The sequence below is a fragment of the Zootoca vivipara genome, chromosome 17 (genome assembly GCF_963506605.1).
Source record: "Zootoca vivipara chromosome 17, rZooViv1.1, whole genome shotgun sequence".
In the NCBI taxonomy this organism is placed as follows: domain Eukaryota; kingdom Metazoa; phylum Chordata; class Lepidosauria; order Squamata; family Lacertidae; genus Zootoca; species Zootoca vivipara.
The window spans coordinates 12,983,712-12,998,136 of NC_083292.1; the positions used below are offsets into that span (position 1 = coordinate 12,983,712).

At 46.3% G+C, this 14,425-nt stretch overlaps 1 protein-coding gene across 1 annotated transcript; it reads left to right on the top strand.

Annotated features, from left to right (window-relative positions):
• Window positions 1-379: 379 nt before the first annotated feature.
• On the top strand, window positions 380-13,784 carry UFD1 (ubiquitin recognition factor in ER associated degradation 1). The gene is made up of 12 exons (XM_035098991.2): window positions 380-722; window positions 2,482-2,614; window positions 4,235-4,267; window positions 6,485-6,606; window positions 6,973-7,103; window positions 8,234-8,306; window positions 8,595-8,663; window positions 9,507-9,572; window positions 9,997-10,044; window positions 11,010-11,098; window positions 12,531-12,612; window positions 13,077-13,784. The coding sequence occupies exons 1-12, from the start codon at window positions 720-722 to the stop codon at window positions 13,149-13,151; spliced, it is 924 nt and encodes a 307-aa protein (XP_034954882.1). The 5' UTR covers window positions 380-719; the 3' UTR covers window positions 13,152-13,784.
• The last annotated feature ends 641 nt before the right edge of the window (window positions 13,785-14,425 follow it).

Sequence of the window (14,425 nt, forward strand, 5' to 3'; positions counted from 1 at the left end):
ACTCTTTGGTCACAGGAGAGGGCGTGCCCATCCACCATTTTGTTCGTTTTAGAAGCGGGCAAAAAACCCAACAACCCCGAAGTCGGAGTTTTCCATTGTAGGGGCAAGCAACGCCGTGGTCGCCATGTTCGATTCGGGCACTGCCTTTCTCTTTAATGTCCTCCTAACTCTCTGGGCTGGTAAACACACCAAAAAGCGCCCCCAAAAAACCCCAAACCGATGCACAACACCGTGATTTTAAAAAAGATGAAATTAAAAACGAGACGTTAAAAATGAGAAACACGAGAGCCTTCCCCGCCCCTCCTTCATTTGAACTTCACACGGAACAAAACCTTGGGCGGACCGAGCGTTCGAATGGCATTCTGGGAAATGTGGTTTTTGTTGCGGTTGTTGTTAAAGCCCGAACGAACGTGATAGGCGCGATCCCTTGAGGTTTTCATCACACGGAAATGCCGGCTTATCGGGTGTCGAATGCAAAGGGGGCTTTTGAGTAAAGGTCGCTGATTTCCACCCCCTGGGAAAGAAGTCCCCACCCGCGTCCTCCTTAGCCAAGGGATTCCCCCCCCACACACACACACCGCCCTTCGCTCCGTTTCCCTCGGCGCCTAACGAGGCTTCCTGTCGGCCTCGAAAGAGGCAAGTTGGCTAGAACTCCTCGGCTCCGGGAGGCCTGTCAATAGCGAAGGGGACGAGGAGGAGGAGGAGAAGCCGCCACCATCATGGTAGGGGGCCTTTGTTGGGGGGGGTCTTTCTTTGGGTTGGGGGGGGGACTAATATTGGATGTTGGTGGTGGGAAATGCAGAGTCATCCTGGCTGTAAGGAATTGCAAAAGTACACACACAACACACAAACACACACCCACACCCACACCCACACACCATTGTAGTTCTGTGGTACCTCGAAAAAAAGTTATTAGGATGGGGTGGGGTGGGGATGACGACACTCATTTTTCCACTCAGGTAATAATAATAATAATAATAACAGTAATAATATACAGCCCAAAAAACCTTGCAAATCTTTCAGCAGGGGCACTAAGAATAAGACCTGTTTGATCGACTTTCTAACATTGCTCAGTTGTTGTTGTTTATGATTAAAACAAAAATCAAAAGGAAGCCTATCGGTTCACCCGTCTTATCTGCAGAGGAAGGATGATGTGTCAAGTTCTGTCATTTGCGTCCACATGAGCCTCTAGAACGTATTTGGAATATAGCTAAGCATTTAGCTCTGTCCTCAATATATTGTATTTTATTTTATTGCTACGGCCAGTGGCGAAGGCAAATAGGGTTTCTATGCACTTATGCCCTGCAAACTAAAAGTAAAGCGGCAATTGAGCCTCCAGGACGTATTTGGTTTAGCTAAGCATTTTGCTCTATCCTCAGTATATTGTATTTTATTTTATTGCTACGGCCAGTGGCGAATGCAAATAGGGTTTCTATGCCTTGCAAAGTAAGAGTAAAGCGACAACACGGGGGGAAACAACAATGAGTGAAAGCTGAAGTGCACACCTCGGCAGTATGTTTAAATGGAACAAGTCGTGCCCAACCCACTTAAAGGTTTAGATTTGCGGCAGCACAATCCCCATTTTACTTTTGTGTGTGCACAGCGCCGTGACAGTAGTTTGCGCGACGGACAGTAGATTCAAGCAGGCAAGATCCAGAAAAGGCTGGGAAAAACCAAAAAACCTCATTAAAAACTAAATGGCAAAAAAGAGTTTTGACTAAAAATTGCCCCAGGGCAAGTAGGAATCTTAACCAGTCAGTTGCCAGACTGCTTTCCTGGGTTCAGGGTAAATTATATGCAGATTGCCGTCTTTCCACGAGAGCAGCTTTTGTGGGCTGTTGTTTATGTACAGTATTTATTTGCATTTATACAGCTGCCGCTTATCAGAAATTCTCTGGGCAACTTGCGAAGTGAAATAATAAAGACAACAACTTTAAAGCACAGTGTACCATTCCTGGCCTGGGAAAGCCTAGATTCAGGCAGCCATGCTCTAAGAACCTCACTGTTAGAGACTACTGCAATGCGTTCTGTGTGGGGCTGCCCTTGAAGATGGTCTGGGGGCTGCCGCTGGTACAGGATACTGCTGTCAAGTGGGACAGCAAGATAGAATTGTATGTGGTTGATCCTTAAAGCACTGTGCTGGCTCCACGTGAGCAACAGAGCTCAATTCAAGGTCTTGGTTCTCGTGTACAAAAGGTTTGAACAACTTGAGGCCCCAGGACTGTGGATATTGCTTTGAGGCCTACTTGTCTCATCAGTGAGTATGTGCTCCATGCTCTGGTAACTTCCAGATTGGATAATTGTAATGTGCTCTATGTGGGACTGCAAGTGCTGATGGATGTTGTAGTCCAAGAACACCAGGAGACTCAAGGTTGAAGAACCCAGAAGTTGACAGTATTAAGCTAGATAGACCTATGGCAGCATATTTATCTATTCTATAACTTGCCTCTTCTAATGCATCCTCTTGTTCTTCCTCCCCAGTTTTCTTTCAATATGTTCGATCACCCGATCCCCAGAGTGTTCCAGAACCGCTTCTCGACTCAGTACCGCTGTTTCTCGGTTTCCATGCTTGCTGGACCTAATGACAGGTCAGATGTGGAGAAAGGCGGGAAGAGTATGTGCACATTTTTCTTTTTGAATATTCTCTTGAGGGCTGGATGGTTTTGCGTTTTGCAGGGGGTGGTCCTTGAAAAGAGCATTAAGCAACACGTAGTGGCTAAGCTCCCCCAAACAGAGAGCATAAGAACGTGAGAGGAGCCTGCTGGATCAGGCCAATGGCCCATCTAGTCCGGCATCCTGTTCTCATAGTGACCAACCACTTGCCTGTGGGAAGCCTTCAAGCAGGACCCAAACACAAGAGCACTCTCCCCTTCCAGCAAATGGGATTCAGGAGCTTTTTCTGGCTTATGGAAGTCCAAGGGCCACATTCCCTTCTGGACCACTTTCCAGGGCTCTGGGTGAGGTCAGAGGCACAAGTGGATGTAACATTTTGCCTTTGTATGGTAGGATAGTTTCTACACACTTGTCTTCCAGACAAGCAAAAGGTATTTTCTGTGGTCGAGGACACATTCCATCCAGTAGGAGGGGTAGGCTGGGGAGAGTTCCTAAGGGCCAGGTTGAGAGGCCTAGCGCTGAGGTGGGGAACCTGTGACTCTCTAGATCAGTGTTTCCCAACCTTGTGCCTACAGACGTTTTGGGACTACAACTCCCATCATCCCTAGCTAGCAAGACCAGTGGTCAGGAATGATGGGAATTGTAGTCCGAAAACAGCTGGAGGCACAAGGTTGGGAAACACTGCTCTAGATCAGGGGTCAGCAACCTTTTTCAGCCGTGGGCCAGTCCACCGTCCCTCAGACCATTTGGTGGGCCGGACTATTTTTATCCGGGGGGGGGGGGTGTGTGTGTGAACAAATTCCTATGCCCCACAAATAACCCAGAGATTCATTTTAAATAAAAAGGACACATTCTACTCATGTAAAAACACGCTGATTCCCAGACCGTCCACAGGCCGGATTTAGAAGGCGATTGGGTCGCATCCGACCTGCAGGCCTTAGGTTGCCCTACCCCTGCTCTAGATGTTGATGAACTGCAATTACCAACAGCCCCAGCATGCCTCACCAAAGAGGAGGGGAGATTTAGTTCATCAACCACAGGTTTCCTACACTTGACCAGAGTGTCACATTTGGGCCACAGGCCTGGGATTCCCCATCCCTGTGGTAGCCTCGTGTTGAGTCTCCCTCCCCACTGAAATGTGTAGTATAGGATACAGTGGTACCTCTGATTAAGAACTTAATTCGTTCCGGAGGTCCGTTCTTAACCTGAAACTGTTCTTAACCTGAAGCACCACTTTAGCTGATGGGGCCTCCCGCTGCCGCCGCGCCGCCGGAGCACAATTTCTGTTCTCATCCTGAAGCAAAGTTCTTAACCTGGGGTACTATTTCTGGGTTAGCGGAGTTTGTAACCTGAAGCATTTGTATCTTGAAGCGTTTGTAACCCGAGGTACCACTGTACTTACTCTCTTGGTTTCCACACACCCTACTCTAAATCAGGAAAGGGAAATCTAGGTGTTATGACAAAGGGACATTGGATAAACTTCTCTGTGTTTTAACGTCTGCGGGTAGGAATTCAACGGAGGAGTCTATTCTCATATTAAAGTACACACCTTGATTTTCCTGTGCTTGTTTTCCATTGCCATGCCATACCTAATCTTACTGTTAATTTCCTTTTTTCGCAGTAATTATGCCACCCTCTGCTTTGGATCAACTCAGTGAGTATCTTCTATTCAGCGTACTTATGAAGATGTAAAGTGTATTCTCTCACTGCAAATGTTTTCAGTGTTTTCCAATCCACCTTTAATCAAGACTGGGGTTTAGAGACCCACATCTTAATTGTTTTAATCTTGTATTTGTATGACAGCAATGCTGTCATCGCGCCCCACTTTGGTTCAGGCCGCAATCCAGTTGTGGCTCCTGACCTACCAGTTAAATATTAAGGTTGTAGCTGGTTAAATCAGTAAGAAGCCAATCAGCATTTTGGATTGCTGATGTATGTAAAATTGCTGCTACAGCAGGCATCCCCAAACTGCGGCCCTCCAGATGTTTTGGCCTACAACTCCGATGATCCCTAGCTAACAGGACCAGTGGTCGGGGAAGATGGGAATTGTAGTCCAAAACATCTGGAGGGCCGAAGTTTGGGGATGCCTGTCCTACAGTAACACTACAATTATTTCCTCTTGGCTTTCCATCCCATAGAATGTGAAAGGGCACAATAATGGTCAGCTCTTGTCCCAACGTCTCCTTGCTCCAGAGTCACAAGGTGCTCAGACAGAACTATTTTTGTTTTCTTGCCACCACATTACACTGCTACTGAATTAATTGTGCTGGCTATCAGTTAGGTCAGGGGTCCCCAGACTACAGCCCCCGGGCCGGATGCGGCCCAATTGGCCTCCCAATCCGGCCCGCGACGACTGCCGCCGCCCGCTCTTACGGCGCGCGGCGCGGCGACGATCTTCAAAATCGGCAAAAAATCGCCGAAAATCCTTTGTGCGCATGCATATGACCCCAGAAGAGGTCATTTCCGATGCACTTCCGGGGCAGGGGAGGCCCATACACATGCGCACAAGCGATTTTCGGCGATTTTTTTTCCGACCGTGTGCGCATGCGCACGGGCGCGCACTCCCCTGCCCTCCGGCCCGCCGCGCGGTCGGTGCGGCGGGCACCGGCCCGAAGCCCGGTAAGTCTGGGGACCCCTGAGTTAGGTACTAGCCTTCGTTCAAGGGGCTGCTACTGGTGTACAAAGCTAGGGACCAGGATGCCTAAAAGGTTGTCTCACCCCCTTATATACTCAACTGTTATAGGAATTCTAAGGTCTCACATATATATAAATTATATGTTCATAAATCTACAAGGCAAATACATACAGTCATACCTTGTGTTACGTTTGCTTCACGTTGCAGCTTTTCAGGTTACGAACGCGGCAAACCCAGAAGTGTAAAAACTTCCGGGTTTGCCCCACGTGCAGAAGCAATCTAGCGCGCTTCGCGCATGTGCAGTAACAACACTCTACTTACGGACTTTTCGGGGTGCGAACAGCACCCCAAAATGGATCGCATTCATAAGTGGAGGTACCACTGTACATAAGTATATAAACCACATGTCTGATATAGTACAGGAGAGCAATCCTGAAGCCATTTTGACTCTTCCAGTGACTTCAAATATTCTCTGCAGTGAGGAAGGAAATGGGAAAAGTCTCCCCATTGTCTCTTTGCTCACAAATCCTGTCTTAAGGGTGTATTTGTGCATGAATAGGGTGAGCCTGTGACCTGGATTGAGGAACTAAGTAGCATCTCAAAAGGAATGGCTAGGCTGCCCAGGTAAAGCATTCAAGTGACCATTATCTGTATCCTGCCAGACAGGATTTCTGTTTGTAGACCGCCCCCCTGTGATGTATTTCTGCTGTAGCCCACCTCTCTGTAGGAGAAGGCCTCCTGCAGATATCCCATTAGGAGGTCAGCTCTGTACTATTTTAGGTTTTTAGCTCCCATGCCAATTAGGGCTTTATATGTTGCTAATAACACCTTGAATTTGCAACGCTTTCAGGGCTAATGTCACCTGGTCCTATCAAGATTCCTCACTTAGCATTCTAGCAGCCATATTCTGCACTAGCTGAAGCTGTCTTCAAGGGCAGCCCCATGTAGAGTACATTACAGTAGTCCAAGCAGGAGGCATTGGAATAGTGCCTTTAGTGTGGTGGCGCCTACTCCTTGGAGCTTGGAAACCCTGAATTAGATCAATGGCATTTTCCTATGTTCAATCCAGTCCTGCACAAGTTTTTTTGGACACAAATCCTACACAAATCCAGCGAGGCTTACTCCCAAGTAAGCAAGTGTAGGCTCACAGTCCAAGATTCTTTATGCGAGCTTCCAAGGAAATTCTATTGGATATAATGCAGTGCTTCTCTTTCCCCCCCCTCCATTTTTTCCTAGGCCGTCTTAATATCACCTATCCTATGTTGTTTAAACTGACAAATAAAAATTCTGACCGGATGACACACTGTGGCGTGCTTGAGTTTGTGGCCGACGAAGGCATTTGTTACCTTCCACACTGGGTAAGTAGGCACCTTGATTCTTTTCTCGACTCAAAACTTCTACAAGGGTTCTATGAAATGAATTTCTCCCTTATTTTTTATTTTATTTTAAAATCATTTCACTATCACTGGCTCGTGGTGATGTCTCATACAAACTGCGGATAGAATGTATATTCCCATCATGGAGCTACAATTCTCAGGGTAGTTTATACTGTTGGTCCCTCTTCCCAGGGAACTCTGGGAATTACAGCTCTTTGAGAGGGAATAAGGGTCTCCCGACAACTCTCAGCTCCTTAACGAACTACAGGCCACAGGCTTTTTTTGCAAGAAGCTCTGAGTGTCTCCCAAGACATCATTTGAGCACCTGTCTTTGTTTCCTTTTGACAGATGATGCAGAACCTGCTCTTGGAGGAAGGGGGGCTGGTGCAGGTCGAGAGCGTCAACTTGCAGGTGGCGACGTACTCCAAATTTCAGCCGCAGAGCCCTGATTTCCTTGACATCACCAACCCCAAAGCAGTGTATCCTTTTCGTTAAACCTCAGGGGAAGTTGCAGGGGGTGGTTTGAGCTGTGGCCCCAGGGAAGGAAGATGAATTGCCTTTTTCCAACAAGGGAGTAAGGAACCTCAGGACCAAATGTGGTTCTCCAGGGCTGTCTATCTGGACCTTGGAGCTCTTCCCAGCATGCACTTCCTCCCCAGGCCACACCCCTTCCTGTCTCTTGTTTGGCCTGGCTGACCCTGAGGGTCATGTAGTCCAACCCCATGCAATGCAGGAAGATGCAGGTGACCCATGTGGGGGTTTGAACCTGCGCCCTTGGCATAATCAGTACCATGTGCTAACCAGCTGAGCTAACTGGCAGAGCCTCTGAGTGTACATAGGTAAGAGTTGCTTTGTCTCCCCTCTGGCCTTGCCTACCATTGGCACGCAGCCCCAGAAGGTTACTTAGGAGGGAAGGTGGCCCCTGGGCTCCAAAACCAGGTGAACAGGGGCCAGTTCAGAGACCGCTTCCTCTGATGTAGCCTCATCGACTTCAGTTTACCGTGGACGCCAGTGTCACCGATCTGTGTGTCTCCTTTCCAAAAGCTGGTAACATGCCATGAGCTGGAGACTTGAGGAGGGGAGAGTTTATCTTATGAGAATAAGATGTAGGAGAAAGTTAACAGACCATGTTATTCTAAAGCAGATTTTCTGCACCATGGAAGTTGGGTGCCTATTTATTTTCAAGCATCTTAACCCTGCTCTGCAGTCAAAAAGGCTCCCAGGGTGGCTAACTTAAGATCAATAAAGAGTAAGTCCCCCCTGCCAACAGGCATAGCACAAAAGGAAAAACGAGTGAGGAGGGAAGATGGAAAAAAAAAACACCAAGCAAATGCAGGCACTGGTCCAGATAATGATCAGCTAGAATAGAAAGCTGTTCAGGGAGAAGAGGAGCTTGACAGAGCCAGACCCAGTGAAGTGTTCCTGCTTCACCTCTCTTCCTCTGCTCTAGCCCAGTGGAATGGCAGCCTGCCAGGTGACAATTGAAGGAGAGAGGGAGCCTCAAGGAGATGGGTAGGGTTAAAAGCAGCTGGTGATGTAGCTGCAGTTGTGAAATGCAACCTTTTATGCTACCAGTAAGGTTTGTATTTCAATTTAACATCCTGTTAAGACTGGAAAACGCGCTCAGAAATTTCGCTTGCCTGACCACCGGAGATGTCATAGCCATCAACTACAATGAAAAGGTACTACATGCCATTTGAAGCGGAATAAGCTATACCCGAGGAGCCCTGGAGGGAATGATTAGGCATCATAATCCAGAAACTTGTGCGTGCATCTATCTGTGCATTTGATATTGCATCCAGGGCTGTCCCCTGGTTTTTAAGTGGGTTTTTAGGTGACTTTTAGGTATTAGATTGAATTTAAGAGCTGGCATGGGGCAGGGCAGCGTGCGAGTAAAAGAGTTACAAGAGTGGCAAGACAACTTTGTAGAGATTATATTGATGATGAGATCGGCTGTCTTTTTTTTTTAGATCTATGAGCTCCGAGTGATGGAGACGAAACCCGACAAAGCTGTGTCCATCATAGAGTGTGACATGAATGTAAGTGGGAGATGGGCATTTTCAGTCTCACTGACCGCTTAAAATGGGTTGGGAGCCTTTTTTAACACAAGGGCCACATTACTCCAGTGGAAAGCTGTCAGGGGCCTGTGTTCCCGTATAGCCCCCCCACCCACCCCAGCTATTTCCCATGGGTTCACATTCCCATTAAAATATATTTAGTTTCTAGTAACTCCGTCCATGTTTCACTTTAAATTTTTTAATAGACTTTTAAAAACAGCAGCCGAGTTTGTATACCCATTATCTCTCCTGGCTGTCCGAAAGGGAAAAAGCACCCGGTGTTTCCAGCAAAATGATGCAAAAACCCTCAATGCACACAGCTGGACTGCAAGTCCTGCCTTGCAGCTTTTTAAGTTCTCAAACTTCAAAGTGCAACCGCAAAGGCAAAATTCAGGATGCAATTGCAAATGCAGAATGCACGGGCTGCTTTTTTGCATTCCCCCCCCCAAGTACCACAAGCCCCCCAAATCCGCTCCTCTGTTTTGATCTTCTTGCAGAGGAAGGAGCTACAATTTTGCACAACATCAAAACCCATTGTACAACTGATGGTCTTGAGGGGGGGGGGCCAGAGGACCCCGTGAAACCTGGCTGCAGGGATAGTTGCTTTAATTCTACTTCTGGGGAAGGGATAGACCGCTTTGGTAGATTAAGTAAGGGAGGAAGCCATTTCTTAGCCATGTTGCTCTTGTTTCTTACCCTGATTGTGAATTCAATATTGACTCTATACCCAGCCAGATGGGTGGGGTATAAATAATAAATAATAAATTATTATTATTATTATTATTATTATTATTATTATTATTATTATTATTATTAATTATACAGGTGGATTTTGATGCACCCTTGGGTTACAAAGAACCAGAAAGACAGACACATCACGAGGAGTCCACAGTAAGTGGCCTTGTATAGTCGTCTCTCTTTTTACTTGCTTTTTCCTCCCCCCCCTGCAAATAAAAAACACCCACTCAGAAGAAGCAGTGAATGCGACAAATAAATTGATAAAGCTGGTTGTCAAGTTGATTTACTCCTTGCAATTCATTTTCTTGATTGAGTTGGTCAACAGAGCGGTCATTTTGTTGGAGGATTCAGGATTTCTTCACAAAGGGCATAATTAAACGGTGGAACTCACTCCCACAAGAGGCGGTGATGGTCATCAATTTGGATAATTTTCAGAAAAGGATTAGACCAGTTCACTGTCGGTGGATATCTTCTCCCCTCTACTGTCGGAAGCCACATGAAGCACCAGAATCGAGTGGAGAGAGTGCTGTGGAGCCATTGTAAAACAAGTCAACTTGTTTCCCCGCTTGCTTTTCAGGATGTGGAGGCAGACCATAGCGGCTATGTGGGTGACCTGGGATTCCGTGTAAGTCTCTTTGATGAATTAAACTATATTTAATTTAGCTGCTTTTTAAGAAATAATAACAAAAACAGTTTTATTTATACCCCACCCATCTGACTGGGTTTCCCCAGCTACTCTGGACATTTTTAAAAAGAACTCAAAGCTACTCACAAACACAAAGATTAAAAATAGATATCAAACATCCCACAAATGGGGAGTCAACACCCTCTGCATCGCCCTATATGAAGGAAGCTGCTTAGATATTACAGTGAACCCACTGAAATGTTTCACGTATGATAAGACTTGCAGCATGTTAAGAATCCAAATTCAGAATATACCGTACTTTTCCATGTATCACACACCCCCATGCATAAGATTTGGGGGGGACTAAAAATTAAGAAAATGGGGAAGATTGCACAGAGTTATTGAGCCTTTTTAAGGGTTTTTTTTTTTTGCCAAAAATCACTCACCCACCTGGGCAACGCTAACACTTGTGCCTCCTAATGTCTGTCCCCTCGCCAGCAGAAGCAGCCTATTGCCCACCCAATTGACACAGAAACACCCAATCAACACCACTCCTTGCCGCAGACACCAATAGCACGCTGCAGACTGTCTCCGGCTCATGCCATCAACCAATCCCACGTCACCCCTAGGCACTACCCATGTATTAAGACGACCCCCAATTTTAACCATACCGGTAACTCTTCAGTTAAAAAAACCTAGTCTTATACACGGAAAAGTACGGTAGATATAATTCCTTTCCAAACCGTAGAACAGTTGCAGTCTAATGGGCAGCCTCTCAAAGACAATCCTTAGTAGAGTTGTTGTTGTTTTTCTGCTTAGTTTCCTTGGGGATTTCTTGGATAAATTGGATCAGGACTGGATCAGGTGGATATAGGCGTTATCCTACGCGAGCCATGACTTGAGATGCTCCATTTTACAAGGATGGTGATTTCATGGCGGTGACTGTACCTTTCTTATCCCTGCAGGCCTTTTCAGGATCTGGGAACAGGCTGGACGGGAAAAAGAAAGGCGTCGAGCCAAATCCTTCTCCAATTAAACCAGAAGACATTAGAAGGTTGGTTTGCCTTGATGCAATTCTTTCTTCTGTGTGTCCTCCCAAGTAAAATGACTCGGGCCGTTTCCATCTCCGTCTGCAGCTGCCATGGCTTCAGTATTCCTGCGAGTTGGATATTCTCGCTTGGAGTGCAGTAACATGGCTTGGAAAGGAAGAAAAGAAACAGCAGCCATGTCGGATACGGGAAATCTCAGGTCCAGGAGGCCAATGTGGCCCCCAAGCCTCTCTATCTGGCCCTTAGAACTCTTCCCCAGGCCACACCCCATTATGGGTCCCTGCTTCACCACCTGAGCAATTTTTGCCTGGTTAGAATGTGTGCATTCATCCTTTTGCTTGTCTGGATGGAGGACAGAGAAGGGTGTCTAGAAGCAGGTCTTTAGTGGTTAGGCTAAGAATGAGCAACTAGCTCAAGGTCACCCTGTTTCACCCAGGTCCTCTCTGGTCACTCACTGTCCAGCAGGCTAAAGAAGCCCCACGTCACAACACTTCTTGCTGTGGATAATATTGTGACTTCACCTTCCCCAAACCTGGTGCCCTTCAGATATTGTGGACTAAAACTTTCATTTATCCCTCACCCTCCTCAGCTGTGCTGGTTTGGGAGTGATGAGATGCGCAGTCCAAAACATCTGGAAGGCACCAAACAGGGAAAGGCTGGCTCATTTGTTTACAGCGGCAAGTCTCGCACAAGCCAGGATAATGCATTTCGACAACTCCATCTGAGATCGACCCGCGACTTAAAGAAGCCTTGTGAAACCACGTGTTTAAAATGGCTCATCCACCAGGAGCCAGTGAGGGGGATAATTACTCTTTCAGTAGAAGCCAAGCAAAAGGAGACAGCTGGATCTGCCTTCCAACATGCACTATCTCTGTCTCTCTCTCTCCCCAGTCAAACCTTGGCTCCCAAATGGCTCCATTTTCGAACGATTTGCCTCCCGAACACCCAAAAACTGGAAGTAAATGCTCCAGTTTTTGAATGTTTTTCAGAAGCTGAACATCCAACGCAGCTTCCACTGAGAATAGGAAGCTTTTGCAACCAATTGGAAGCTGTGATTCAGTTGTCGAACATTTCAGAAGCCGAATGGCGGGCCGTGCCTACCTTTAGGAGACCCCATCCTGTTCCCGGCCTCCAGCTGTTCCATTCTCCTTCACCCGCCCAACAATCAGTCAACATTCTGAGCATGCTCAGTCTTCATTGAATTGTTTTTGGGTCCTCTCCTCACCCCAGCTTAAAAAAAATATTAGAACCCAAGTCAAAAAAATCATACCAAGTTTTTCCTTCTTTCCAAGCAGGAGCAAACCCTTAACTTCATGTTTTTTCCCCCTCAATTTGATTTGGATGTTAATATTTTTCTGTAAATTGTCAGCTGGCTCCATAAGGCAGAAGGGAAACGAATATATGAAGTACAATGCACCTCATTTGTCTCTTCTGCAGGGGGATTCCCAACTATGACTTCAAAATTGGCAAGATCACATTCATCAGAAATTCTCGGCCGCTGGTCAAGAAAGTAGAAGAAGTGAGTAAAACTCTGCCTTTTTCACTTGAGGTTGTCCCCAGTGAAGTCATCCCATTTGCAGAAGGCCTTCCACCTTTGCAGTGGAATGTCTTTTCTCCTAACTTGCTCTGCCCCACCCAGCCCTGTCCATCTGCACTGCAGTGTTGGTTAAGACCAGCACTTAATTAATAAATAACCACCCAAGGAATATGACAAGAGAGCTGGGGAAGAGATCTTGGTCAGTCACAATAAATCTGTTATTTGCACTACGCCTACAACTCGTTTACCTCGTGTACTTTGGCATTTATAAGCATTTTCAATAAATAAGTGAATAAGCAGAAGTCAGCTCAGCTGAAATCGCAGGATCAGTGCAAAGCTGGAACTACTCATGGTGCCTGAAAAGCCCAGGTCTTCACTTCTTGCATGTGCAATAATGAATATTGACGTGAGTTTACAAAGTAATATTTCCACACCTCTGTTTTCAGGATGACTCTGGGAGCCGCTTCATTGCCTTTTCTGGAGAAGGCCAGTCACTCCGCAAGAAAGGAAGAAAACCATAACTCCCGGAACCAGGAGTTGGTTGGGAAGAATAAAATAACACTGCAGCGTTTCCTGACTTATTTTAGCTTTTCTTTTGTAAAAGAACGTTGTATAGGGGGGTGGTACTCTTGTTCATAAGCAACCTAAGGACATTCTAATCTGGTTCTGCACTTTCAAGTGAAGTGTTGTGGTTCAGTGGATTTTACTTAGTAGAACATTGTAAGTTGCGTGTTGATGAAGACAACTCTGGTAACACTGAGCAGCAGAGACGTGAAAAGAATGTGGATTTCTAATGGCTCCCCTGGAAGGCTGCTTTTTATTCATGGCAGCAAAGTGTTCTTGAATAAGTTGCTTTCTTGTATGTTAACTTCCCAACACTTGGAAAATAGGCACCCCATGGTTCCCTTACAATTTAGGGCAGGGTTGTGGAAGCCTTGTGGGCAACCTTCCAGGGCCCGCATGCCAGTGTTGGGCAGGGCCAGAAGCAAAAGCAACAGGTATGAATGACTGATTTTTGTACTCTTGCCTTTGAATGCCTTTGTATGCCAGAACATTCAGCCATTTGATACCTGACCTGTACTGTGAAGTGTTACAGCTCAGGTGCAGGTTTCTTAGCTAGAACTAGATGGAATAAAATTAGTGGTTTACATGCATGTGGAATGGCTGGTAAAGATATGGTTTAATCATAGAATCATAGAGTTGGAAGAGACCACAAGGGCCATCCAGTCCAACCCCCTGCCAAGCAGGAAACACCATCAAAGCATTCTTGACATATGTCTGTCAAGCCTCTGCTTAAAGACCTCCAAAGAAGGAGACTCCACCACCCTTCTTGGCAGCAAATTCCACTGTCGAACAGCTCTTACTGTCAGGAAGTTCTTCCTAATGTTTAGGTGGAATCTTCTTTCTTGTAGTTTGAATCCATTGCTCCGTGTCCGCTTCTCTGTAGCAGCAGAAAACAACTTTTCACCCTCCTCTATATGACATCCTTTTTTCTTAATAGTTATCCTGATTAAATAAGAAAACCCCTGCTTAAACCAAAGGCCTATCTAGTCTGGCCTCCTGCCCTCCCAGTGGCCAGCCAGATGCCCAGGGGAAGCTTGTAAGCAGGACCTGAACGCGACAGCTCTCTCCCCTCCTGTGATTTCCAGCAACTGATAATTCAGAAGACAGTGGAGCTAGAACATAACCATCAGGGTTGGTAGCCATTGATCGTCTCATCCTCCATGAATGTTTCAGCATAAATAAGCAAAGCAAAGTTTCTACCTTCTGATGGCTGAAAAAAGGGCCGCACCAT